Source organism: Rhineura floridana, chromosome 20 (assembly GCF_030035675.1).
Source record: "Rhineura floridana isolate rRhiFlo1 chromosome 20, rRhiFlo1.hap2, whole genome shotgun sequence".
Lineage (NCBI taxonomy): Eukaryota > Metazoa > Chordata > Lepidosauria > Squamata > Rhineuridae > Rhineura > Rhineura floridana.
The window spans coordinates 15,998,681-16,024,651 of record NC_084499.1 but is presented as its reverse complement, the minus strand read 5'-3'; the positions used below and the strand labels follow the sequence as shown (position 1 = coordinate 16,024,651).

The 25,971-nt window shown below is 46.9% G+C and overlaps 1 protein-coding gene across 4 annotated transcripts in view; it reads right to left on the bottom strand.

Annotated features, from left to right (window-relative positions):
- MAPKAP1 (MAPK associated protein 1) overlaps positions 1-25,971 on the bottom strand; it is a 198,172-nt gene that overhangs the window by 61,966 nt on the left and 110,235 nt on the right. Inside the window, exon 8 of one of the 4 annotated variants that reach the window (XM_061604014.1) lies at positions 4,342-4,475. The exons of 2 other annotated variants lie outside the window; for them this stretch is intronic. In XM_061604014.1, coding sequence (XP_061459998.1) covers positions 4,357-4,475 — 119 coding nt within the window. In that variant the 3' untranslated portion in view covers positions 4,342-4,356. Of the gene's footprint in view, positions 1-4,341; positions 4,476-19,615; positions 20,036-25,971 lie in introns of those variants that run through there. One more of the 4 variants, XM_061604015.1, reaches the window with a different exon arrangement.

Sequence of the window (25,971 nt, the reverse complement as noted above, 5' to 3'; positions counted from 1 at the left end):
GACGACATAATTAATTACATAAAGTTTCACCATAGCAGATGACGAGATGAACACGGTTTTTGCTGGGAGCTGATCTGCAGCAGAATGGAAACAGTGCTGCGTGCGATGATGAATCCCAGGCAGAATGGAATCAATGCCTTCTTCCCACCTTGCTCCCTGCTGCCAGGGACCCTGAGAAAGCACTGGAACTAGGCATGCAGGCCCCAAGTCTTGCAGCCAAGGTTCCTGGTTGGCCCTCTTCACCCCACAGGCTACAGGAATTCATCCCTCTTCTCCCCATATGCTGAAGGAATATGGGGATGTGTGGTGAGCCAGGCAGGAGCTTCAGGGGTGTCATCAAAGAACCTGACTAGTTATATGTTAGGCTACTTGGGGGGTGGGATGCATGGAGATCTCTGTCCAGTTCAGTGCATGAGATTCAGGAAGGGGTGAAGCTTCTAATTCCTATACAAGCTCTCTGTCTGAGCCGCTTCATTGCTAAAGTAACAGCTCCTTTGCAAACTTCAGATTTCCCGGCCTGGGGAAATGGGCACAGATATGCCAACTTTCAGATCTCCTGATTAAAACCGCCTGCTGTCGATTTAGCTGATTAACTATCTGATTAAAGCACTCAGCCCTAAAAGAACATTTCTGCAGCTTTCGGCCGATGTCTGCAATCAACCTGATTATATTAGATCTAGTATTCTCTGAAGAAGCGTCCCATATCATGATCACCCATTTGTAACTGAGAAGCAGAGAGCTATAATTTCCCGATTTAACACCACTGGCAGCAAATATGGAGCCTGCGAGGAAAAGTAGTAAATTGCATGTGTGTGTTTGTTTAACAGAATTTATATACCACTTGATTGCAACAAAACCTCTAAGCGGTTTACAAGAAATATTAAAAGTGTCAATACGAAAACATTTAAACAGAAGTCATTGAAAACATTTAAAAGATAATTAAAATTAACAGTAAACTAAATAGAGATCTAAACACATTGGCATCTGCAGGTCTGGACAGGCTCACTTAAGCAAAAATGTCTTACGCAGGCACCCAAAACAGTACAGCGAAAGCGTCTGCCTGGTGTCAATAGGCAGGGAGTTCTGAAGTGTGGCACTGTCTGTCAGGTCCCAGCCAGGGGAGTCCAGTATTGGACCCAGTCCAGGCTCAGTCTCTACCTGAGGGGCAAGTTTGGCCTCTGACATCGAGGCTGAACAGCCCCCAAGCCCAAGGGAGAGGTGCTGCTTCCAACACCAGATGGAGACCAGGCCCATCTGGAGGAGTGCCCGATTACAGGACTGGACTCCTTGGGAGTAAAAGTCTGGCTGCAGGTGATCAATGGGAGTCAGCTGAGGTTGGGGTATGGTTCAGCAGCTCCAGTATAAAAACCCCAGGGCCAGGCAGTCAGGAGTCATGTACTCCCAGCAGGATCACCCATGGTGGTAAGGTCAAGGGAGAGGAACCAGACAAAGAACAATCCAAGGAAGTCCATGAATGACCTGCCCTGACAAAAAACTATCTGTGGGCCCCAGACCTGTCTCTTGCCTTGCCCCTTACTCAAAGCAGTCTACGGAAACTGGATGGGGGTGTACCCAATACGATTCGTACTCAGAGAAGACCCACTGAAATTAATGCACATGTCTGACTTATGTCCATTGATCCCTATGGGTCTACTCTACACAGAACTTAGTTGCATACAACCCCACAGTGTTACCCTTCAATCACAAGCGTTCACACATGTGGGGCTGCTAACACTAGTGTGTGGCTATACAATCCACACCATCCCCCCTGTTCCTCCCACCCCCCCCAATACAATTTTTTGTTTTGTTTCCTGACTCGGTGCTTAAGTATTTCCCTTCTAACAGCTGGAGCATCATCACAGCTTTAAAATTAAGAAAACAAGAACTGAACGTGACCTGCGAAGGCTAACAATTCTGCTTTCTTATGTTACACCCCTGCCCAAGATACCCCCCCCGAGAGACGAGAAGTATAACCGAATTAAACAATTCCCTCAACAAAAGATAAAAGCTGGACCCCTATTATATCAAGCCATCCCGCTGGCCGGCTAAATTGCAAAAGCTTTTGAAAGCCTGACCCATCAGTTCTAATTTTTAAAACTCATCCTTTCAGTCAAGGCGAGAAAAAGGCGCAATTCCAACTTTTATCTCTGCTACAAAGTGCTGTTATCTCGGGGGCTGGTGTCAGGAACTCTATCTCTCTTTCTGCTGACAAGCCCAGACGAGAGAGATAAGATTGGGAACGAATCTCACTTCTCAGAGTAAATAAATAATCAATACTCATCTAAATGTAAATGAGAAAGTATCCCCCTCTGATAACAGGACTCTTATCAAACAGCCAATTTTCCCACAGACACTAGGCCTCCGCCAAATCACCATCACTCTACCTGGACCCTAATGGCTAAAAATGGTCACTAAATTGAACAGATCACCAGAGATCAACTAAGTTCAGGCCTGGGCCACTTTCCCCACCCCAATGTTTGGGAATGCAATTCAGCCCCCATTAACTTTCAATAGCAATGAAGAATGCATAGGTCAAGGAAGATGAACCTACGACAATAAACAAACCTCAAACCTGCTCTTTTTCTTTCAAGAAAGAGAAAGAAAAGCAAATGCAATAAACAGGGTCTTTTTTAAAAAAAAAAAGCTGTAAGAAAAAGCTGTAAAGCTGTTTCAGGATGAACTGCGTCAAAATTACAAAATTATATGAGTTTGTTGTTGTTGTTTTTAAAAAACAGTATAAACAAAGACGTGGAATGAATCATATTTGCCAGAGGAGTCCACGTGCAAAAGGATGCTGTGCATGAACTCCACCACGCATAGTGTGCGTACGGAAAATAAATGTACATGAAGGATGCTGAAAGCACCATATAGCTGAAAAAAATCATGACAGCTCTGATGTGGATACTTAGCCATTTGGTCTGCCTGAACTGCACCGTGTCAGTTTCAAAAATCAGCATCTCTGGATCTTCCCTCCTGATCTGTAAACCATGTACAGTGGGAATCCTTGGGACTAGTCTACCTGAAAGACTGCCTGCCTCTGTATCATAGGACGGTGATCCGAAAACAGGCATTTCTCACTATTGCTCTACCATACATGACGTGGTAACCATCAGCTGCTTCAGACGTATCCTTTTGCCCAGGCATTCCCCGACCCATAAGATTTGGACGGTGCTTTATATGCTTGAATCCTCTGATCTATTTTATTTGTTTTTACATCATTACTATTTATTCAATTTATATCCCACCTTCCCACCCGAAAGAGCCCAGGGCAGCACATACATGCTTTTCTATGTGTTTTATATTGCTGTTTTATTGGTTTCAGGTTGTGTTTTTGTTGATGAACCGGTTTATAAGTCCGGTTCGGTCAGAGGAGGCAGGCTCCTTCCCTTGATCATGTGGTCTTCTTCTTCTTGGCGATCACTCATGACCGAGTAAGATCGTCTTCCAAAATATAGTCTTTAACAATGGATCCATCTGAATCAGCCGATGTACCAGACCATGACTAGGGGCTTCTGGATTTCACAGTCCTGCCCCCGTCGCCATTTGCCAATCGCCATGGGACTTTTGTTATGGAAGACGCCTGTGCGTGAATTTGTTTTATGTGGGGAGATCAGTGCACCACGATCAACACACAATCTTGACAGAAAAAGGCTTTGATCCAATGGAATGGGTACCATGATGATTGGAAGTCCTTTATCTGCTGCAGCCTTCATCCGCCTTCACAGCCACTGTAACGTACACATTGTTATCCTCCGCCTGTTCTGCTGTTGAGGACTTTCTTGGATCGTTCTTTGTCTGGTTCCTTTCCCTTGACCTTACCGCCACGGGTGACCCTGCTGGGAGTACATGACTCCCAACGGCATCGCTCACAGGGTTCATTGGAATACGCAAGCCCACTCACCACTACAAGGTGACGATCCAGCGAGGGGGGATCATATGGTAAAGCCCAAATGGCATGTAGGCCAAAGTGCTTTGAGCAGCTTCACCCAGTCTTAAATTCCCCCCCCCTTCAACATTTCCACAAAGAAGAGTATTATCTGCAGGAAGCTCCCACCGTCATCGCCCCAGCCCTGTGGAATGCTCTGCCAGAGAGATTCAGCAAGTGTGCCTTCTGTTTCGCCTTTCAAACGCTTGCTGATAACTTTCTCTATGCTGCCAGGCTTACGCAGGCAATTGAGAAGACGCCTTTCTGAAATAGTTAATGACTTCAGAGTTTAATTTTTTACATGGTCTTGTATACATAGATACGCTGTAAACCACTGTGATTTGTTTTATAAATAGCAGAGTACAAATACATATTTTTAAAAAGAGCGGTATACAAATATATATATTTTTAAAGTAAATAAACAGGCCCATTTAACTCAGTCTGCACTGACTTGCAGCGGTATTCCAGGGTTTCAGACAGGGAGTATCACCGGGTTCCATCCTGATCTCTAGTCCAGCGGTCACTGCTTCAGACTCCTGGGGAACTGATGCTGTAACGGAAGAAGATAAATTGGGGAGGGTCACAGCTCAGTGGCTTGGCATGAAGAAGGCCCTTGGTCCAAATCTCTGGCATTTTCAGTGAAAATGAATAGGCTCTTCCCAGCTACACTCTGCCTCCACGGTTGGAGGCAGTATGCTTTCTAATACCAGTTGCTGGAAGCCGCAGGAGGGGAGAGTGCTCTTGCGCTCAGGTCCTGCTTGCGGGCTTCCCAGGGGCGTCTGGTTAGCCACTGTGAGAGCAGGATGCTGGGCTAGGTGGGCCGCTGGCCTGATCCAGCAAGCAGGCTCTTCTTATGTTCAAAACAGTTTAGAGATTGAGATGGGACTGCAAGGTCTCTCCATTTGCTCTGCTTCTCCTTTCTATTTCGGGGGGGGGGATCAGGTGCCCAGAGAGCCAGCAGTGATGCTGCCTGTTGAAAGGCTTCCGGGTCCCTCACACCTGGGCTACTTGTCCATTTCGAGTTCTTGTTGCCAGGTGAGTCCCTGGTGCTTCGATGTTTGGATGCCGCTCTTCTCTCTGCTATTGTTTTGCTGTCTGGAACCGCCAGGGATCCAACCGATGGCCCCCTGGGCACTGGGTGTGCGGCCACCCTGTGAGCGGTGAGCCACCAGAGCAGCGATCTGGAGCACCTTCCTGGGGAGGGAAGCGCTGCCTCCGGTTACAGACTGGCAGTTGGGCTCTCCTAGTTAGGAAGGGCTATAAAAGGCTTCTTCCTGTTTGCGATGCGACTTTGCCCAAAGAATAATGGACTTACTGGCTCTGCCGTGTTTCTGAGTGTCCTTCGGCTCTGAGCCCCAGGCAAAACTCCTGGTTCTCGGCTCCTGGCTGCCCTTTGATAGCTGCCCCTGGCTCAGCCCTGACATTCACAGTGGTGATAATTGTGTTTTAATTAATCAGAAATGTAGAATTTTTTTTGTTAAAAAAATACACAGTAGCTGCATCTGACTGCGTCCATGCCCCTCGCTGTCCTCACCTACACTCCCCTCCCCATTCTCCTCCCCCCCATAATATCCCCACTGGCCTTCTTGGTGCAGATTGTAAGCAGGTTGGGTTCTGAGAGCTGCCTTTCGCTTCTGTTCCCTGGTGTGTGTGTGTGTTTGTGCGTGAGAGAGACAGACAGAAAGAGAGAGAGAGAGAGAGGGAGAGGGAGAGAGAGAGAGAGAAGGCTGGTCCACTAAGGCTAATGGGACACCACCCCACCAACGTCACTCTGCCCTTAGCCAATCCCCACCTGCCCGCCTTCTTACTTACAACCAGTCCAGGGGGTGGCACCTCCTGTCGGCTTCCTCCTCCTTAGCCTCCATGTTGCCCCTTCTAGAACTCAGCAGGGAGGAGGATGGGGGCAAAATTAGAATGAATGGCCCTGCCTGTCATTGGCTCTGGCTCCACCTCCTGCTGGGCTCCCGGCCTTCCGCCCCAACCAGTGCCAGTGGCCACTAGCTACCACGGTGGGTGTGTGTATTTACACACACACCCTGGGAGTAAGCCCCACTGAACTCAAAGGGGCTTACCTCTGAGCAGATACTTACAGGATTGCCCAGTTAGCCGATTAAGCCAGTGAATCACTTTTCATACGGACAAGCACCGTTGTTTCTGAAGCATGGAGCGTACGTTGCTTTTCTACGTGGTGTGTGTGTGTGTGTTATAGAAGCACACTGCTTTAGGGGGAGGCACTCCATCCTATGGGAGAGAGAAAGGGGGGGACGCCTCTTGCTCGCCATCTGTGGTTTTTTAAAAGCATATGTGTGTGTGAGAGAGGGGGGGGAGAGTACACAAATACACACACACCCTCCATCATACTTCAGTATAGCTTCAGAGACCCTTTGCCTTGTGCTTTGATACAGCTGCAGCTAAAAGCAGCCCCCTCCCTTCAGTAACCCACTGCCATCGCTGAGGCCACCAGGGGGCAAGGGAGAGCAACAGCCCTTCCATTCTGTTTAGACCCAGCTCCATGACCCACTGAATGTTACAACTAAGGGCTGGTGCTAGACTTTGCCTTTCCCCCCCCTCTTCCCTGCCAATCCCCTTTTCCTTTTGTGCGGTGTCATTTAGCCCTGGAGGACTTGTCCTGTTTCTTGTCTTTTGTCAGCTGGCTCTGGGAGTCCTCCCTAGCTGAAGAATAAAGTAAAAACACATGTTCTAAATGAGAACAAAGGAAACAAATATATTTTAATCTGCTGCTTGATTGACCCAGAATCTTTTTTAAGTCGAGCAGAAAAGAAAACAAAGCAATTGTTCCAACCTATTAGTCAAACACTGCAGCCTTCGTGGTTTCAGCTTAAACATCTGTGTGTGCAAATTCAACTATCGCATCTTAAGTGAAGATGTTTATAAAAGGATTCAAACAAACCCTTTGCTCCCCACCCTGAGAGTTCGCCATCCAATCTGTTTTCTCTTAACCTGCGTGGCGGCGACATTGCCACATTTTACGTACAGTTTATCTGTCGCTCTCTGCAGAAATACAGATGGTTTCCGCGAAAATAAACAGTCGTTTATTTGAAACAATTTAAAGAAAAAAGAAAAAGACGGGGGGGGAGGGGAGAGAAAGAGTTTATAGAAACCAGTGGTGTAATGCATTCAAATAAATGCCAGAACCGGTTGACAGAGAGCCAAGGTGTTAAATCACACTGCTTAAGAATTCAGCTGTGGGAAACCGATAGTAAATCCAGACTGACAGAATTTCCAGTGATGGCAAAAAGGCCTTGACATCTAGTCCGGGACACAAAAACTACAGCGGTTCAAACCCATTTTACTTAACACCACCTTGACAGCTGGCGAAATTAAAGAATTTAGTCAAAATACACCTTAAAATAAATAAAACTATTCTTCCTCTACATGCACTTTTCTTTCCTGCAAGGAAAATAAGGCGAGCTGGCGCCACTGACTGCCAAAGGCGCAGCAGCAGCAGTGCTATTGGGAGAATGTCAAACTTCTGTACTTGTCTGCAAGCTGCATTTATTTTCAAAACAATGCGGTCTTTTTGAAAGAAAACTGGGGGTGGGAGGTGGGGAAACATGCCCACCCCCAAATAATTTATTGGCTTTTGTTTTTTTAAAGAGCCCTCCCCAACCTCCAAACAAGTTGAAAAAGTGATGATAACATTTGCAAAATAAATACAATACATATATAGATAGATAGATAGATTTAATATTCTCTCTCTCTCTGTGAAAGCTAGTGACGGTTTCTTTAAACCTTCCTTGCAAAATAAGTTGAGGGAGAGTGGAACTCACCGGTAGAGCATTAGCTTTGCATCCAGAAGGTCCCAGATCCAATCCCAATGACACATCTAGATAGGACCCCTGCCTGAAACCCCAGAGAGCTGCTGGCAATCACCATAGACAATACTGAGCTGAATGGACCAATGGTCTGGCTCGGTGTAAGGTAGCCTTCTAGGCTCCAATCTGTGTCCCCTAAAGCAGGGATAGCAAACATGTAAATTCAGGGCAGGGAGCTCCATTTTGAGGGGGACTTTGGTTAAGCCCCCCCCCTTAGACGGGCCCCTTTCTTAAATCAGTGCCCCCCCCGGGTGCTGCAGGCATATCTGGCAGCAACAGCAGTGGTGCTCTATTGCACATAGGGAGCTGCCTTTTATACTGAGTTAGACCATTGGCCCATCTACCTCAGTACTGTCTACACTGACTGGCAGCAGCTTTCCAGCGTTACAGACCAAGCCAACCTGGAGGTGCTGGGGATTGAACCTGGAGCCTTCTGCATGCGACGTGCACACTCTGCCACTGAGCTACGGCCCTTTCCCAAGCCACCATGCTCATTTCCCACGGAGTGATGCTGTGTCAGAGCATTGTAGGAGGTTAAAATGGCGGCACGCCCATTGGACTAAGGAGGCGCAGGGCATGCTTCAGGCTTCAGAGGTGGGCGCTGCCAAGGGGCTGGGCCTCTTCAAGCTGCCTGAGGGTGCTGGGCCTCAGGGGATGGTAGTGGGTCCTGTTCTCCAAGACGTGGGGGGGCACAGGGAGGGGGGCTGATGCCCATTGGGACTGGTGGGGCGGAAGGAAAGGAGCTCAAACAATAGCTGGTGCCTGAGACAATGACAGGCAAGCCAAGCGATTCTAGTTGCGCCCCCATCTTCAGCTCTGCTGAGTTCTACAAGGGGCAATGCTGGCAGGAAACCGACCGGCAAAGTCACCTCCTGGACTGGCTGCAAATAAGAAGGCAGGCAGGCGGGGTGGGGAGGGAGGCTGGCTTGAGGTTGGTGGGGCAGTGCCCCATCTGCCCAGACGGACCAGCCTCCATCGCCAAATAGTGGACCAGTCTAATTTGCTGCCCAAACCAGTCGCTTCATGGTTGGGCAGGCTCTCTGGCAAAATCAATGCTATTTCGCAGTGAAGCCTTCAGCGGCGTGCAGCACATGTGCTCAGGATGAAGCCCAGAGAAAGATGTAACTTTAAAGTTTGGAACAGACCAAGCTGGCAAGCCCGCTCATGCCACCTCCCCAACATCACGCACCGATTGGCCTGGAGAAAGGGCGCATGCGCTCCGCATGGGATAAATGACTTTTGATCAGATTTCAAGAACAGACCAAGCCGTTCCTGACAGCCGCTGGGAGGGGAGGGTGCTGCACTGTCAAAACCCGGCTGCTTCCCTTTTCCTATGGCAGGTACGTGCCTTCCTCCACACTCCATGCTCCAAGCGGACTCTTTGGAAAATACGGGTCACGCCTCTGATATGCTGGCTGGGAAAGAGTGTTTACAACAACGAGGCGTGAGGAGCGTTTTGGTCTTAAAAGGACTGAGTGTTATTCCTGGTTTGGGGAATGCGTTTGCAGCTGGGAACAGCTGTCCTCTAGGAAGGACTGGCCAGCGCATGATCCTCGCACGGAAGACTTTGGTTTATAGCCAGGTAGCACAATCCAGAGGAGAGCCTCCTCCAGTTTTACAGGACACGGCTAAGAAAGAAAATCTCAAGGGCTGTCTTGCTTTTGACGGGTTCAATGTTTGTGGAAGTGGCTTTGGGATTTTGGTGGAGGGGGAGGACTCCAGGAAAGAGACCTCTGTCTGGAGGGCAGGGGACACACACACAGAACCATTATATATATGGAGGATAATCAGAATAATAAGAAGGCACCTTTTCTCTAAGGAGCTCAAGGTAGGGTGCAACTGGAAAAGCTTGCTGAAACACATGTGTTTTACATTCTTTCCAGAAAGTTGTATCTCAACAGCAATGCTGCTCCAGAGAACAGGGGCAGCCACACCAAAGGCCCTGTTCCGATTTCCTGTGCAGCATGCTTCTGATATTCCCGAAACTTGAAGGGAAAACTCTCCTGCACAACACAGTCACCTACTGCATATAAAAGTCAGTCTCTCAAGTATTGATAGCTCAGTTTCTGTTTCAAAAGAACGGAAAAGCAGCAAACCAAAACAAATTGTCTGGTTACAGCTGTTAAGAAAAAGTACAGCACTAATTAAAAACAACCATGCTAGGAGGGACCTTGGGCCAGTCACTGTCTCTCAGCCTAAACTACCTTGCAGGGTTGTTGTGAGAATAATATGGAGGAGGGTCCTTGTGCACCACCATGAGCTCCTTATAAGAAAAAAGGTGAGATACAAGCGTAATAATAGGTAATAAAATAAATTAAAAATACACACACAGCTGCCAATAAAAATTATATTGAAGAAATAAAACCGGATGTTTGGTGGGTACCTCCAATGGCAGCAATGCTTATTGAATGACTGACTGGCTGACAGATTGTCTTGCATGTTTACATTCCACTTTTTAAGAGAAGCCTCCACAAAGCCATTTACAGTAACTTAAGGAATGCAAATATCATTTGAAACAAAAACAATCATCAGGCAACAATTTCACAAAAGCAATCTAAGTATAATTACAAAGAAATGAAGCAGTGGTTAGGAATAAAATCCAGTGAAGCATTTTTAATAAAAGAAAAACAAAATTAAACCAAAAGCATCAGTAAAACAATAAAAACCAGCAAAGTGCTTTACAATTAAAAGCGGATTGAAATAAAAATTCTGTCAAAGCCCAGTTAAAAGATAATCAAAGGGGTGGGTGGGGAGCATATGTTTATCCCTTGGGAAAGAGTTCCAAAGATTCGGGCCACCACTAAAAAGGCCCTATCATAGTTCTCACCAATCTAATAGATCTAGATGGAGGAAGTCCAAGTTTGATCGTAAGGTCCGGGCAGACTGCGGAATGCCTTCCCAAGGAAACCTTCTAGGTTCAGCCACTCTGTGGCTTCAGGTGCCAGGCTAAAAATTGTTTTTTCTGGAAGACACGTGGGTTAAGCTGGTGTTATTTCTACTGCTGGTTTTCTGTTAGGTAGGGGGTTTTTTTAGAAAAAAAATCTTCTGGGTATATTTTAGCTGACTGAGTAGACTTTTGTTCACAATTCCTTTTACAATTTTTGTAACATAAATTTGATAATATGGGGAAGGGCACCTGCTTCACATGCAGAAGTTCCCCAGTTTCGATCCCCAATGGCGTCTGCAGGCAGGACTGGGAATGTTCCCTGTGTGCAAAACCTAGAGAGCTAAACAATACTGAGCTAGATGGATCAATGGTCTGTCTCCATACAAGGTGGTTTCCTATGCTTCGATTTGTGTCCCCGAAAGTAGGGATGGCAAATGTGTATATTTGGGGTGGGGGAGCTCCACACCTGAGGGGGCTTTTGCCTTCCCCCCCTTGTGCCCCCTGCACACTGGGTGGAAACTTTTGGGGGGAGCTGTGGGTCCATATTATTATTGTTGTTGTTATTTATCTTTCTACAAACCATCTTCAAGTGATTTTACAATCCAAAAAAAAACAGATTGCTTATATAAACACAGTTAAAACAATTACGTATATAAAAGCAATTTCAAATCCAATACGGATACCGGCTGGGATAAAAATCTCCACTTTGAAGGCTTTATTGAAAAAGGAAGGTCTTTAAACAGGCGCCAAAAAGACAATAGAGACGACACCTGTTTGATATTTAGCGGGAGGGAGTTCCAAAAGGATAGGTGCCACCATGCTCAAGGCTTGATTCCTACATCATATAGAATGGACCTCCTGATGAGATGGTGTCTGCAAGAGGCCCTCTCCTGCAGACAGCAGCGATCAGCTGGGTATATATGAGGTGAGACATCTTTTAGGTATCCTGGTCCCAAGGAGAACCAGTACCCTGAACATAGCCCAAACGCTAATTTTAATATGGTTTAAGGAAGCACTGGGTGTGGCCTCCACTCCTTTCAGCCCCCTCCCTCGCCCCACTGCTTCCTTAATCTAGCATCTACACATATAATAAAATTGGAAGCATCACACTGTGCAGTTTGCACTGCCACCGACAGGTGGTGCTACAAACTGCAGCATGAATGCTTCCCCCCCAGCTGCCTGTCGCTTGCACTGCCAGCCTTGGCAAGCAGCCTGGGGGTGTGTGGTGGGAGGCCAGTGTGTGGCTTAGGTGGTAGCAGCAGTCTGGGTGGGTAGGAGACCGGTGTGCTGCACAGCGGCAATGTTTGTCCGGGGCAGCACAGTGGTGGAGGAACAGGTGAAGCAAGCAAGTTGGCAAGGGGAATGGGGGTGCCCGAAGGGGTGGAGGTGGTGATCGGAGCGAGCATGAGGGCAGCTGTCCAGTAAGTTTCAGTATCAGCTCTGCCAAATTTTTCCAGAAAAGAATTTGAGAAACTCCTCTTCCCACTCCCCAACTGTTGCAGAATTCTAACACCCCCCAGAGAAAGTTCAGCAAAATCTCCCCACCACCTGCAAACAACAATAGTATCAACAGCCTGTTTTCGTTCACCTAATTGTGATTGTTTTTAAAAATTTTTTTTTTAAATCTCACTATATTTCCCCCCCAACAGGATATAAAGTTAAAATTGACAAGCATTTCTGGCTGGCTGAAAAGGTCTCTGCCTTAGGTGTTTATTCTGTTCTGTTTTTAAACCTATCTTTAATGTGTGTGTGTGTGTTGTGCTGCTCTTGAAACTATTATGGCATGCTTGTAAATTGCCTCGAGATGCATGCAAAAGATGATTGGTGAATTAATACGTAAGAATAGTCATACGAATACAGAAGGCAAAACAATGGATCAAGATACATTAACAAAGGGAACCCATGTAGCTTTGAGACAAAAACGTATCGTATCAGGGGGATTTTTTTTTTAAGAAGTGGGTCAACTTAGGCGCAGACATGGAGGGCAGGAGAGGAAACATTATTGTCTCAACTGTTACCAAAGGAAAATTACTCCATCCAAAGTTCTCAACACCATTAACGTCAAAGGTTACCATTTTACAAGCGTAGGATCTGGTCCAAAACTTTTAAAAAGATTGATACGGCCTTATTTGTTTAATGGAAAGCAGGAAGAAGCCTCCAGGCTGCGTCTCCGCGGCCAGCTTGGTATTTTTATTTTAATAGGAGGGGACGTTCCATTTCATCTTGGAACAGCGGCCATCACTTTTACTTAAATTGAACACCCTTTTGGCAATGTCAGGTTTTAAAAGGTGTGCGTGCCACAGGCATCCCCCCCACCCACCCACTCGCTCCTACGATCCAGCGACGCAGCTCCGAAATGTTACAGAGGAGTTGGACAGTGAAAAAAGCAGTTAAGAAAAAAATCATCTCATTTGAAAGGTGGTGTTGGAGGAGAGCTTTGTGCATACCATGGACTGCGAAAAAGACAAATAATTCAAATTAAACGAGAACTATCACTAGAAGCTAAAATGATGAAACTGAGGTTATCATTCTTTGGACACATCATGAGAAGACCTGATTCATTAGAAAAGATAATAATGCTTGGAAAAACAGAAGGGAGTAGAAAAAGAGGAAGGCCAAACATGAGATGGATTGATTCCATTAAGGAAGCCACAGACCTGAACTTACAAGATCTGAACAGGGTGGTTCATGACAGATGCTCTTGGAGGTTGCTGATTCAGAGGGTCACCATAAGTCATAGTCTACTTGAAGGCACATAACAACAACAACAACAAGCCTCAGACAGCAGCACCAGAGGGCTGGCAACGTTTGAACGAATGGCACTCCCTGCCTGCCAGGACCGAGGGCAAGACTGTCACTATTAAAAAAGGGGGGGAAGAGTGCCAGTTTCGAACTCCTGTGCTCTTTCTGATAAACCATTTGAGAATGAATGAAAAAGAAGCAATGTTACCCTCCCAGTTGCAGCCAAAATCCACCTTGTAGGAGGAGGGCTGTAGACACCAGGGCTCTGGAGCTGGAGTTGTGGAGTCGGAAGCAATTTTTGGTGGAGTCAGAGTCGGTAGACATGTACCGACTCCGGCTTCAAAACAAAAACTTTCATAGGAATTTAGGAAAGTTTTCTTGTTCAGAAATTTTAATCAAATAAATGTATTTTATGTTCTATCAATCTACCTGATGATTCACGTGGTGGTGATGAAATGCCTTGTGCTTCCAATTTACTACAGAAAATTTGTTATTACTAGTTAATATACATTTGCCATTTATGAAGGAATCGGAGTCGAAGGTTTGGCGTACTGACTCCACAGCCCTGGTAGACACAGCTCTCCAGACACTGCCTAAGGCCTTCCTTTTAGGAAGGAAGCTGCCTTATATTCAGTGAGCTCACTGCTCCATCTAGCTCAGTGTTACCTATACTGGCTGGCAGCGGCTCTCCAGGATTTCAGACGGGGGTTCTACCCCAGCCCTACCTGGAGATGCCGGGGACTGAATCTGGGGCCTTCTGGAACAAAACTACGGGCTTCCTCCTCCTCTCCCTCCCCGGCTCTCATTTTGCCAGACGCACCGCTGAGCACACAATAGGTTAACTATACAGATGATAAAGTATGCCGCTTCGTTATTTTTCATTACCATAAGAAAACATCCATTACATTTCCTATTTTATGAATGCACATCGGGGGAATCCATTACGACAAGAGCAATTGCATTCGGTTCTCCCGCAGCAAGCGGGAGGGGGGGGGAGGGAGCAGATGACTTTAAGGGGGTGGCGGTGAGTCAAGCTCGGAGAGGGAAAAAATAGCAGCAACAGCAAAAAGAGGGTTTGTTTAAAAAAATATATATTAGTTCTTTAAAAAACACCCTAACAGATCTGCATAGGCTTCTCCTGATTTATCCAGCTTGACTTCAACTAATTAAACATCTGCTTCAACAATTTCCTCTGCAGATTTATCATCCCTATTTGGTGACAATGACTGTTTGTTACTGGCTCCACTCCCCTCCTCCCCAAAAACTTGCTAACATTCACAGGGGGGGGGAACCTTCCTCCAGTTTCTTGTTTGGGTGCCTGACAAGAAAATGATACAGTAGCACCATTAACCCCCCGCTGCTGTCCTTTCTGGAACTGTTGCTGTCCTAGCAACTGAAGGAGGAGACTTTTCATATATATAATAAAAAGGTGTCCTCAACATGCTTGTGACCACCTTTAAAGCCTTAAAGTTGGCCTGGTTATTTTGGGGGGCACCTTCACTCATGCATATTCCCTACCCTACCAGGCTGTTGTTTATTCTAACGGGTCCAACATGGAACTCCCAGTGTAATATGTAGCTTGGTCCTTAGTTCATGCAAGGCAAAGGAAGTCCAGCTGGCCCGGCCAGCGCTTTGCATGAAATCAGCATGCTGCACCTTAGAAACACATCTTCAGAATCCTCTGCAACACAAAGAGCTTCCATAAGACAGGTCTACATGAAAAAGGTTCCCTGAATGCAGAAACAAGTATCTCCAGGCAGCTGAACTCGCTTTACAGCCCTTTGTTTATAGAGCTGGAATCTCCTAGAGGACAGGGTTGGACCTTCTCTGCAATGGGACCCATACCATGCCCAGAGGGGTCTGCCAGGTCACCTCCCCTTACTGTTTTCCACCAACAAGCGTTCCAAAAATGAAAATGACGATGATCCACCCATCTTTGTTTTACCTGACGTGTTATGTTTAGTACTTTTGAAGATGGCAGTTGTCGTGGTGGGGAAATCGGAAATTTTATTGTCCACCAATCGAAATTTATTTTGCGACTGCAGACCCATTAAAAACAAACCATCTCAGACCCCATGAGCAGCAGGTGAGGCTCTGTTGGTGGTGCTGCCACCAGCAGCTGGCTGATGGGTGTTGATATGTGACAGGACCTTTCTGGTGGCAGCTCCCCCTTTGTGGAATGCCCTCCCCAGTGAGGTGTGTCTATCTCCCTCATTATTGCCTTTCAGGAGAAATTTAACATTCCTGCTTACCCAGGCATTTGATGGCTGAAGGAGACTGATCCTAGCAACCCGGAAATCGCTGGATGGAAGAATGTTTTTTTTTTAATCTATAACTGTTTTTAGAGTATTTTTACTCTAAAAGCACCTGGTTGGCCACTGTGAGTACAGGATGCTGGACTAGATGGGCCACTGGCCTGATCCAGCAGGCTCTTCTTCTTATGTTTAGCTGTAACTGTTTTTAGAATGCCTGTATCTGAAATTGTTTTTAGATTGCTTTAGTTGTGTTGTTGTTTAAATGTTGTGTTGATGTGTTTGCCGCCCTGGGCTCCTTTGGGAAGAAGGGTGGGATATAAATTCAATACATAACATGTAAATGCACTGCCTTCAAGTCGATCCCGACTTACGGAGACCCTATGAATAGGGTTTTCGTGAGGCTGAGAGGCAGTGACTGGCCCACGGTCACCCAGTAAGCTTCATGGCTATGCGGGGATTCGAACCCTGGTCTCCCAGGTCATAGTCCGACACCTTAACCACTGCGCCACACTGGATCTAAATTCAATACATAATAAATTCAATACATAATACACCAAAAATAAAACAGCAGAGAAAAGCATTATAAGCAGGGTGCAGCTTCCGAAAGCAGTGACAGAAAAGGAGCAAGGCTGAAACTGCTTCATGAGGCATGACGGAGGAGAGCCTAGACAGATCTCACGTGCAAGGGCACAGACACAATGACCAAAAAAAGCCCCCAAATTGGCCTCTCCGTAGGATGGTGTTTTGAGGACAGCAGAACTGTAGATTTTAAATTGTGTGTGTGTGAGAGAGAGCGTGTGGCCTTTTAAGGCTTGTCATATAGCTGCCAGCAGCATCTTGTGCCACAGGGTTGTTGTCTGATGTGGATGGCTATATGAAGGATTCCATTCAAGAAAAGGTGAAAGTTACGTCTAGGGCACGGAACCTGCGGCCCTTGACATGTCGCTTGACTCCATCATCCCTTATCACTGGGCCATTCTGGCTGGAGCTGATGGGAGTTGAATGCTCTCACGCATCAACTCTAGACCTCGTGGGCATCCAACAAAGCTGAAGGTTCAGGACAGACAAAATGAAGTGCTTCGTCACCCAGCGCATAGTTAAACGATGGAATTCGCTCCCACAGGAAGCAGTGTTGGCCACCAACTTGGATGGATTTAAAAGGATTAGACAAATTCATGGAGGGTAAGGCTATCATGGCTACTGGCCACAATGGCTATGCTCTGCCTCCACTTCCAGAGGCGGTATGCTTCTGAATACTGGTTGCTGGGACCGCAGGAGGGGAGAATTGATGTTGCACTCAGGTCCTGCTTGGGGGGTTCCCATTGGGGCACCTGGCTGGCCACTGTGGGAACAGGATGCTGGACTAGGTGGGCCACTGGCCAGATTCAGCAGTCAGGCTTTCCTTATGTTCTTAACACTTGGAGGGTCACAGGGTGCCCCACTGTTGCTCTAGGTGAGAATGAAACCCCTTCTGTGATCCCATGTACATGAGCAGTGCTTGAGCATCGTTTTGTGCTTTTATAGGTCCCTACCAACCTTGTGCGCTCTACCTTCGGTACTCAGGGCACATCTTCATAAAGGAAGTCTGAGACTAGCCTCCACTTACTCTCAATTCTCTGCCCATTCAAACACATTGGGGCAGCAGTGGTACTTTGATGAATGGTGGACTTTAGAAAGATCTATTCCAATAGAATTACAATGATTTTCCATCACACTCATAGCATTTTCCATGGAAAAAAGGTCATTATCCATTTGTACACCCATTTACTGACTCCCCTGGTCCCCTCCCCGCCCCCTCAATAATATACCTCATAAATTGCAAAGCAAAGACTTATTCAGCTGCAGTCATTTTCAGCAAATGTACCTTGTAATAAATGTGTTTGGGGCCTTGCTTTCTCTCTCTCTCTGTCTTTCCCTTCTGCTAAAAGGCTTCACCCAACCGGAGACCCGTCATGCAGGCATTTTCAGAGGCCCACAAGTAAAACTAAGCCTGCGGTTCCCTGGCCATGCCTTGGGTGTATCAGGATCAGCTGAGCCTTGCAACTTGGACAGTAATGGGTTGCACCCAAGGCAGCCCTACGTTAAAGCCACTTAGCAGTATGCTCGCTGTGCTGAAGGAACTTTGCCACGCAAGTGCGTTACCAAAGATGGATGTGCGACGGATCACACATGGATGATCGGCTGCTGCGCAACAAGCTCCCGCTAGCACCACAGTTTGTGCTGGGCTCCTTTGAACCTTTCAACTTTGCCATCCGCTAGCGGAAGGGCTGTTGCGCTAGTGGACAGAGCATGCCTGCTCCTTCTAAGAGTGGACTCAGATGGCGAGTGGCAAAAGGACTGTAGCCTAAACAGGTCAAATGAGAAACAAAAGGAAGGTGTCAGCATGCCCCAGGGAACCCCAAAGCTTGCAGAAGTGCAAAATATTTTCTTAAAAAAAAAAAAAACACCACTAGGACACCTCCCCCCCCCATAAGGTCTGAGAATGTGCAACAGCGATGGAGCGTCTACAGTGACAGCAGGGGAAACTGTGCTGCTACGAGGTCAGGTTTGAGGTTCTTGTGTTAATTCGCAATGTCCAAAACAACCCAAAGCACCTTGGGGGCCACCTGATCCCTTCTGCTATGCCGCAGTAGCCAAAGTCTTCTGACGGGGCACTATTGGCTGTCCCACATGGCCCTGAGATTCACCTGTCCTTTACAAGGGGCCGGGCTTTTAAGCTTGGCTGGCCCTACCCTGCGGAACTCCTTGCCAACAGAAGTTCGGAAGGAGTCATCCCTCCTCATTTTTTAAAGACGTCTTCTAAAAACTGTCTTATGTAGACATCTTGTAAAAAAAACAAACACCTGTATTATTTGGACAGGCCTCTCAAATCTGCCCGGCTCTTACTGATGCATTTGATCTTTTTATTGTTTCATTGTGTTTTTAGTCTGTATACCGCCTTGTGATGTTTTAGATGAAAAGTGCAGTTTTAGAAATATTTAAGTAAATAAATGAGAAAAGACAGGACATGGTGGTGGGGAGAAGGGCTGCAACGTTCTTTTTTCAGGGGAGGGGGAACGATCGGCTGGGACCCAGGACTAGAAGAGCCCTCCTTTCAGGAGGGAAGATATGCTGAAACATCTTGCTGCAGACCCCCCTTGCATATTTCTGAAAAAGGAACCTGCTTGGGCAGAATCCCAAGGTTTCATTTGTCACGACAGACTCTGCCTGTCACTGCTAACCTCATGCTTGAGGAGGTTGGTAAAGGTTGGCGGTGACAAGGTCCATGACGGCATTTTTATACAAAAAGTTTTTTTAAAAAAAAAGAGAGAGAGGGGAGACAGGCTGGGAAGGTCAGTGATTCCCAAAAGTGACTTTGAAAGAGAGAGAAATAAATGTTAACGCTTACAAGTCGCAACTGCCACCCACAAATATATATCAAACTTAAAGACAAGTAGAGCTGGCAAGATCCAGGTGTCCCGGCCGTGTAGAAGTTCTTCAGGGTATCCATCAAGAGACTAGGAACAGAGGGGTGGTCAGCCTGTTCAATCGGGATCCGTTGTTAGACACGTTTGATGATTTGCAGTGGATCAGCAAATAGTTAATTATTAGTTAATAGTTAAATTATTTAACCATGGAAACAATTCTGGTGGTTTAGCACGCAGCACGCACGCACGCACACACACACCAGGCTTAGTCGGCCTTTACTAGGGAGTGAGCCTTTAGCGTGACAGGCCCTGCCCTGTGCAACTCCCTGCCAGTACAGGTTTCGCAGGTATCATCCTTGCCTACTTTCAGGGATCTATTTAAAAACGGTGTTTTTCAGAGAACCCTCTGAACTACGAATTTCACTTTCCCAATCAGCTGTTACTGATGCCTTGATTGTTACTTTTATCAACGTCCTACCTTGTATACCATCTTGTGTATTGTTTACGAAAAGTGCAGTCTATAAATATTTAAATAAACAAATAAAAAGCACTAAATCACGCCATTATGATTTGCAGTAAGTCAGCTGTAATTTCACTGCTATATACACAGCTCATCCCAGTACGTGACTCGTGGTGTGCAATGAGTAATTGACTCCACCCCCTGAACCACCATTTTACATCAAGTTCCACCCCTGCCTGTCATTATTTTCACAAAAAAATCCAAAGTAGAAACCATAAGCCAGAAGTCGGCTTGCACCTGATGAGGAACATCTGAATCTGCATTATACTGTGCTAGACTGCTTGTTCATCTATCCATCTAACCCCAGTACTCTGGACTCTTGACTGGCAGCAGCTCTCCAAGACTTAAGGGAGGGGATTTTTCTCAGTCCCGCTGACAGCTTTTTAACTGAACTAGAAAAGAGGCAAAACAAGCAAACGACGATGTGGCTGGACCTGGAATCAGGTGTAGAGTTCCGGCCACCCTACAACAGAAAACAGATATTGGTGAACTAGCAAAGGGCAACCGTACTGGTGGGTGGGTGGAGGGAGCACTGCAGCACGTTTCCTATGGGAAAGCAGCGATGCGGGACTAGTCTATTTGGTAATGAATTAAAAATATTTACACCTTGCCCATCTGTACAGAAGAAATGTCTTAAGGGGGAACATGACTTAAAAAAAAAGGTAAAGGTGTCCCCGCACTTATAGTGCGAGTCGTTTCTGACTCTTAGGGTGACGTCTTGCGACGTTTACTAGGCAGACCGTATATATGGGGTGGGATCGCCAGTTCCTTCCCCGGCCTTTCTTTACCCCCCAATGTATGCTGGGTACTCATTTTACCGACCACGGATGGATGGAAGGCTGAGTGGACCTCGACCCCTTTTACCGGAGATTCGACTTCCTCCTTCCGTTGGAATCGAACTCCGGCCGTGAGCAGAGCTTCAGTTGCGTTACTGCCGCTTACCACTCTGCGCCACGGAGGGCCTTGACTTAAGTGCATAAAATTATGCATGGTGTGGAGAAAGATTTTGTTTTCTCTCCCCCCCCCCCTTTTCATAATACTAGAACTCAAGGTCATCCAATGAAACCGACTGGCAGGGAATTCAGGACAGACAAGAGAGAGGACGTCTTCACACAGCACATGATTAATTGACGAGATTCAGAGCCGTAAGGTGCGGAGACGTCCACTAGCTTGGATGGCTTCGACGAGGGGGCTTTGGCAAAATTCACAGTGTTATCAATGGGTTGCTAGCCATGATGGCTGTATGCCACTCCTAGAGAGGGAGAGTTCCCTGGGAAGAGGCACTGATTGTTAAACCGCTCTGGGAATGGTAGCTCTGTGAGGAGAACAGGGGTCTCCTCTCAGCACCCTTCACAAACTATACTTCCCAGGATTCTTTGGGGGGAAGCCCTGACTGTTAAGTGTCAATTTATGGTGCAGACAGGGCCTAATCGCAGGGAGCCCTGCTGCTAATAATGCATCCAACTATCAGTCTGTCTATGAATGAGTGAATCAGTTGGGAGGTCTAACGCAGGGGTCACTGATCTTTCTGCACATTTCAAATTTTGTCAGAGTGCTAGTCACAAAATGGCTGCCATGGGGGTGTGGCATATCACAAAATTAGAGAGCAGACATGGTGAAGCTTCTCCCATAATGGTATTGCCATACGAGAAAAGGCTTGACCTGGTTGAATTTCTGCCTGCCATACAGCTGTTAAAAGGCATAAGAGCCCTGTTGTTTCCCCCCCCCCAACACAAACCCTGAACGAAAGCTTAGGCTGCCATCCTGTATCCCCTTTCCTGGAAGTAACCCCCATTAAACACAAAGAGAATTACTTCTGAGCACAGAAAAGATCCATCCGGATTGCTAGAGGAAAAGGAACAGCAAACTATGGAGATCCCAATAACTGGGGGCGGGGAGGCAGAAGCAGGAAGAGTGTACCAAAAGGGAGGGCAAGACAGCAGCTCTTTAGGATGACCAGGGATCCCTACTGCTTGGTATCTAAAGAACCCACTTATAAAGTCACAGCTCTGACTTCATTCATTGGCTAATCACACTGACAGGCAGGAGCAACCAGGCTGGCTCATTTCACACAAATTGCTCAGAAGGATACCTGCACATTTTGCTCTACGGCTTTCTTTCAAGGAGGGCTAGAGACTTACTTTTTTAAAAAAAGGAAAGCTCAGACTCTGCGTTACCTGCTGGGGGTGCCAATGAAGGCCTCTGTGGCTGCCATGGCACCTGCAGGCAATGGGTTGGTGACCCCTGCTCTGGTAAAGGTACAGTTTCTATAACCATTTATCAAAAGGGGATCTGGATGAAGAGTGTTATTTACAAAATATGCCATTGACATGGGCAGGGGAGGAGATGAGGAGGAGGAGTTAATCCAGATAATCTAGAGCAGCCTTTCCCAACCAGTGTGCCTCCAGATGTTGTTGGACCACAACTCCCATCAGCCTCAGCCAGCATTGCCAATGGTCAAGAAGATGGGAGTTGTGGTCCAACAACATCTGGAGGCACACTTGTTGGGAAAGGCTGCTCTAGAGGTTCAGATGGTGACAGTTGCATTGTTTACGAATGTCTGGGGCTGCAACGCTCAAATTCATACCATCTGCCTGGGAAGGTGGGCCAGGGAAACAAGTGACCTTTGCAGGGCTTGTGAGACAGTGGCCTGGTTCCACCCTTCCTAAACCTCGAAGCCGAGGACGAGTGCTGGGGCTGATAGTTCCTCCCGTCCTGTAGAGTGCTGGCTTCTCCAGAAACATCCTAGCTCGTATTAAGGAAATCCTGGCTTATTTTCCTGGTTTGTTAATTGACATGAAGCCAGAGTTCCCCAGTTTGGACGCAACGGGGCCCCTGGCTAAATGTGTAAAATAAATTAAATAATATTAACCAGTAGCTTCATGCTGAAGCTGGTGCACAGCAGGAGATGGGGAGAGGCAAGGGAGGAATGCTTAACCCCGATGCTCGTTTGTCAGAACAATCTTCCAAAGTGGGCCTGTATAAAGACAGGGATAGGGTTATATCTAGGCTCTACTCAGAGAAGGCCCACTGAAATGGATAAACCCATGTTAGGCATGCCCATTAATTTCAACGGGTCTGCTCTGAGCAGAACTAACATTGTATGCAACCCTGGGCTCCTGCTGGGAGGAAGGGCGGGATATAAATCAAATAATAAATAAATAAATAAATAAACCCATTATAATTTGCGCGCAGGCTCTCGGAAAGCAGCATCCTTGCATTGCAATACAAAATGAACCTTTCCCCCCTCCCCGTCCAGCGCAAGGTTTGAAAAATCAATTTTGCAGGCTTTGAACTGTGGAAAAGCTGGGACTACTGAAAAAGGCTACTGGCTAGCACCAAGACCCACCGGGTGAGTGCATGTATATGCCATCCCTGTTGAGATACAACAGGCGCCCACTATCTGTACTTTTGGGAAGCAACTGAAGGCATTTTTATTCTGACGGTCTTTCCCAGCTGGATGAATGGGTCTCTTCCCTCTGTGTGCTGCTGTTGTTTTGTTTAAAATATATGTTTTTAACAGCTTTTTGCTGTTCTTATTGCCTTGAGACAATTGGTTAGATGCCAATTAATATACTACTACTGATGAGGAGGAGGAGGCAAGCTATGAAGCCAGGGTCACTTCAGGGATGAAAGACCCACTGTGACCACTGTCAAAATATCATAGGAATATAGAAAGCTGCCTTACACTGGGTCAGGCCATTGGCCCATCTAGCTGAGTTTTGTCTACACTGACTGGCAGCGGCTCTCCAAGATTTCAAATAGGGGTGTCTCCCAGCCCTACCTGGAGACATCGGGGATTGAACCTAGGACCCCCTTCTGCATGCAAAGCAGGTGCTCTGTCATTGAATTACTGTCCTTTGTCTAAAATTAAAGTAAGACTGTAGTCCTCATGTTTCTGAGTAGGAAATACCATTGGAGATTGAACCTAGGACTTTCTGCATGCAAAGCAGATGCTCTGTCACTGAATTACTGTCCTTCGTCTAAAATTAAAGACTCTAGTCCTCATGTTTCTGAATAGGAGATGTCATTGGAGATTGAACCTGGGACTTTCTGCATGCAAAGCAGATGCTCTACCACTGAATTACTGTCCTTCGTCTAAAATTAAAGTAAGACTCTAGTCCTCATGTTTCTGAATAGGAGATGCCGTTGGAGATTGAACCTGGGACCCTCTGCATGCAAAGCAGGTGCTCTGCAGCTGAGCTATGGGCTCTTACCCCAAATGCCTCTCTTTGTTCCCCGGGGCAGCGAACTGGAACTCTCAGGCTCAGGAATGGCATCTAATTCCAACATTCAGAAACATCAAAAAAACAACCTCTTTGTCGGACCTTGGGGGGGAGGGAGACATTCCTGTGAAGTCTACGGGATCAGATGGCAGACTGCGCTGCTTCAAATGCGTGAGGTAAGAGGGCAAACTTAACAGTCCGGCCAAGCAAACACTTGAGCTGCTCCCGCTCACCCATGCGAGAGGAGAGAAAGTTTGACCTCCAGGAAACGGGGGAAAAAGAAAAAGAAGATGAGCGAACAAAAGGGGTGGCTGGTGTAAGAGAAGGTGTCGAGGGGGCTTGTCAGGGTGGGGAGAGGAGGGGGAAAAAGCAGAACACCATTCATCGCGACTAACGACTTGTTCATTATGAGTGATGATGGATAAAGACTTCTCACGCTGAGATGAAATCAAGATTTATATGCATTGTTTCCTCTCTCAACTTGTGGGAAGATCATCATCATCTAATTCTATCTCTGCGGCCAGCGATGGGCATCCGGAGAGCCGGTTATCAAACGGCGCAGTCAGCTGGCAAAAGCCAGAGCGTGCGGCTGGCACATCTGGACCGAGCCGCCAGCAGCCGAGGGTGAACGATGACGCCTGGCAAGGAGCCAAATTGCTTGCAGACGCTAGGAGGTTCTCCTCGACAACCGCTCCCTAGCACCACCGTCCACACACACACACACCCCGGTCTTTTTTTTTTTTTTTTACGAGAATCAGATTTTCATTGCTTCATTCAATTGCTCTCCACTGCCATTTTTTACGGCTCTTATCGTTCCCCTGGAATATGGCCTTGAGACAGCTCATCCGTGTCCTTCGCTGTGTTATCTCTTCCAACTTTTATTAAAACTTCAGCTTTCATCTGAAGATAGCTAATTAAATCCGTGACAGATTATAGACTCGTTTGAAGAAGAAGCAGATGTATGTGTGTGTGTGAGAGAGAGAAGAGACAGAGGAGAGAGAGAAGAGAGAGAGAGGAGAGAGAGAGAGAGAGAAAGAGAAAGACCTCAACTACTTTTTCTAAACAGAATGCTGGGTGGGGAATTATGTTCATCTTCCCCCCACAACACAGTTAAAACTAAAAGGAGGAGAGGGGCAGGGGAAGACTAAGGGGTGTTTCATTCATTTAACCAAGACAAGATACTTATCTCCTACCTAGTCTATAGACAGGTTTGTATTAAAGTTCTTTGTGGCGTGACAAGGCCTTGTGCCATTGCTCACCATAATTATTTCCCGGTGCTGAGAAAGATTCCCTTGGTCTGGGGGCTTTAAGAGCATGCCTATGAATGATGGACGGCAAAAACACAGGCCTTGTAAAGGCACCAGCCCAGTTGATCCACAAGACAGTGAGCTTCAACACTTTTAAACGTCAAGAGCATCTGAGAACATGTCACACAGAGAATGAGACTTTTAAAGCTCCAAAGTTAGGAAAAATAAGGAGCTGCCTTTTACAGAGCTGGAGCTGGTCTGTCGGGCTCAGTATTATCGACACTGACTGGCAGCGTCTCTCCAGGGTTTCATGCAGGGAGTTTCTTCCAACCCCATCTGGAGGTGCCACTGGGGATTGAACTAGGCACCTTCTGTGATGCTCTACCACTGAACTACAGCTAGTCACCTTAAATCTAGGAAGGAAGCTACCTTATACTGGATCAGACCCTTTCTCCTGCTAGCTCAGTACTGTCTGTACTGATTGGCAGCAACTGTCTGGGATTTGAGGCGGGGGTCTCTCCTAGCCCTGCTTGGAGATGCCGGGGACTGAACCTTGGGACCTCAGACGCTCTGCCACTGAGCTATGGCCCTCCCTCAGCTTATTTCACAAGGAAGGTTTAAAGAAAACAAACCACCACTAGCTTGCACCCAGCCTCCCAGGAAGAACACCAGGAGGGAAGGGGTGGTAGCTCAGTGGCAGAGCGTCTGCCTTTCGTGCAGAAGATCCTGGATTCAAGGCCCAGCATCCGCAGGTAGGGCTGGGAGGGATTTCCTGCCTGAAATCCTGGAGAGCTGCTGCCAGTCAGTGTAGACAATACTGAGCTAGATGGGCCAGTGGTCTGAGTCAGTGTAAAGCAGCTTCCTAAGAGCAACTTGGCCCTCCCCATCAGACAGAAGAAAAAAGCAGCTGCCCCTTTTGCTTTCCT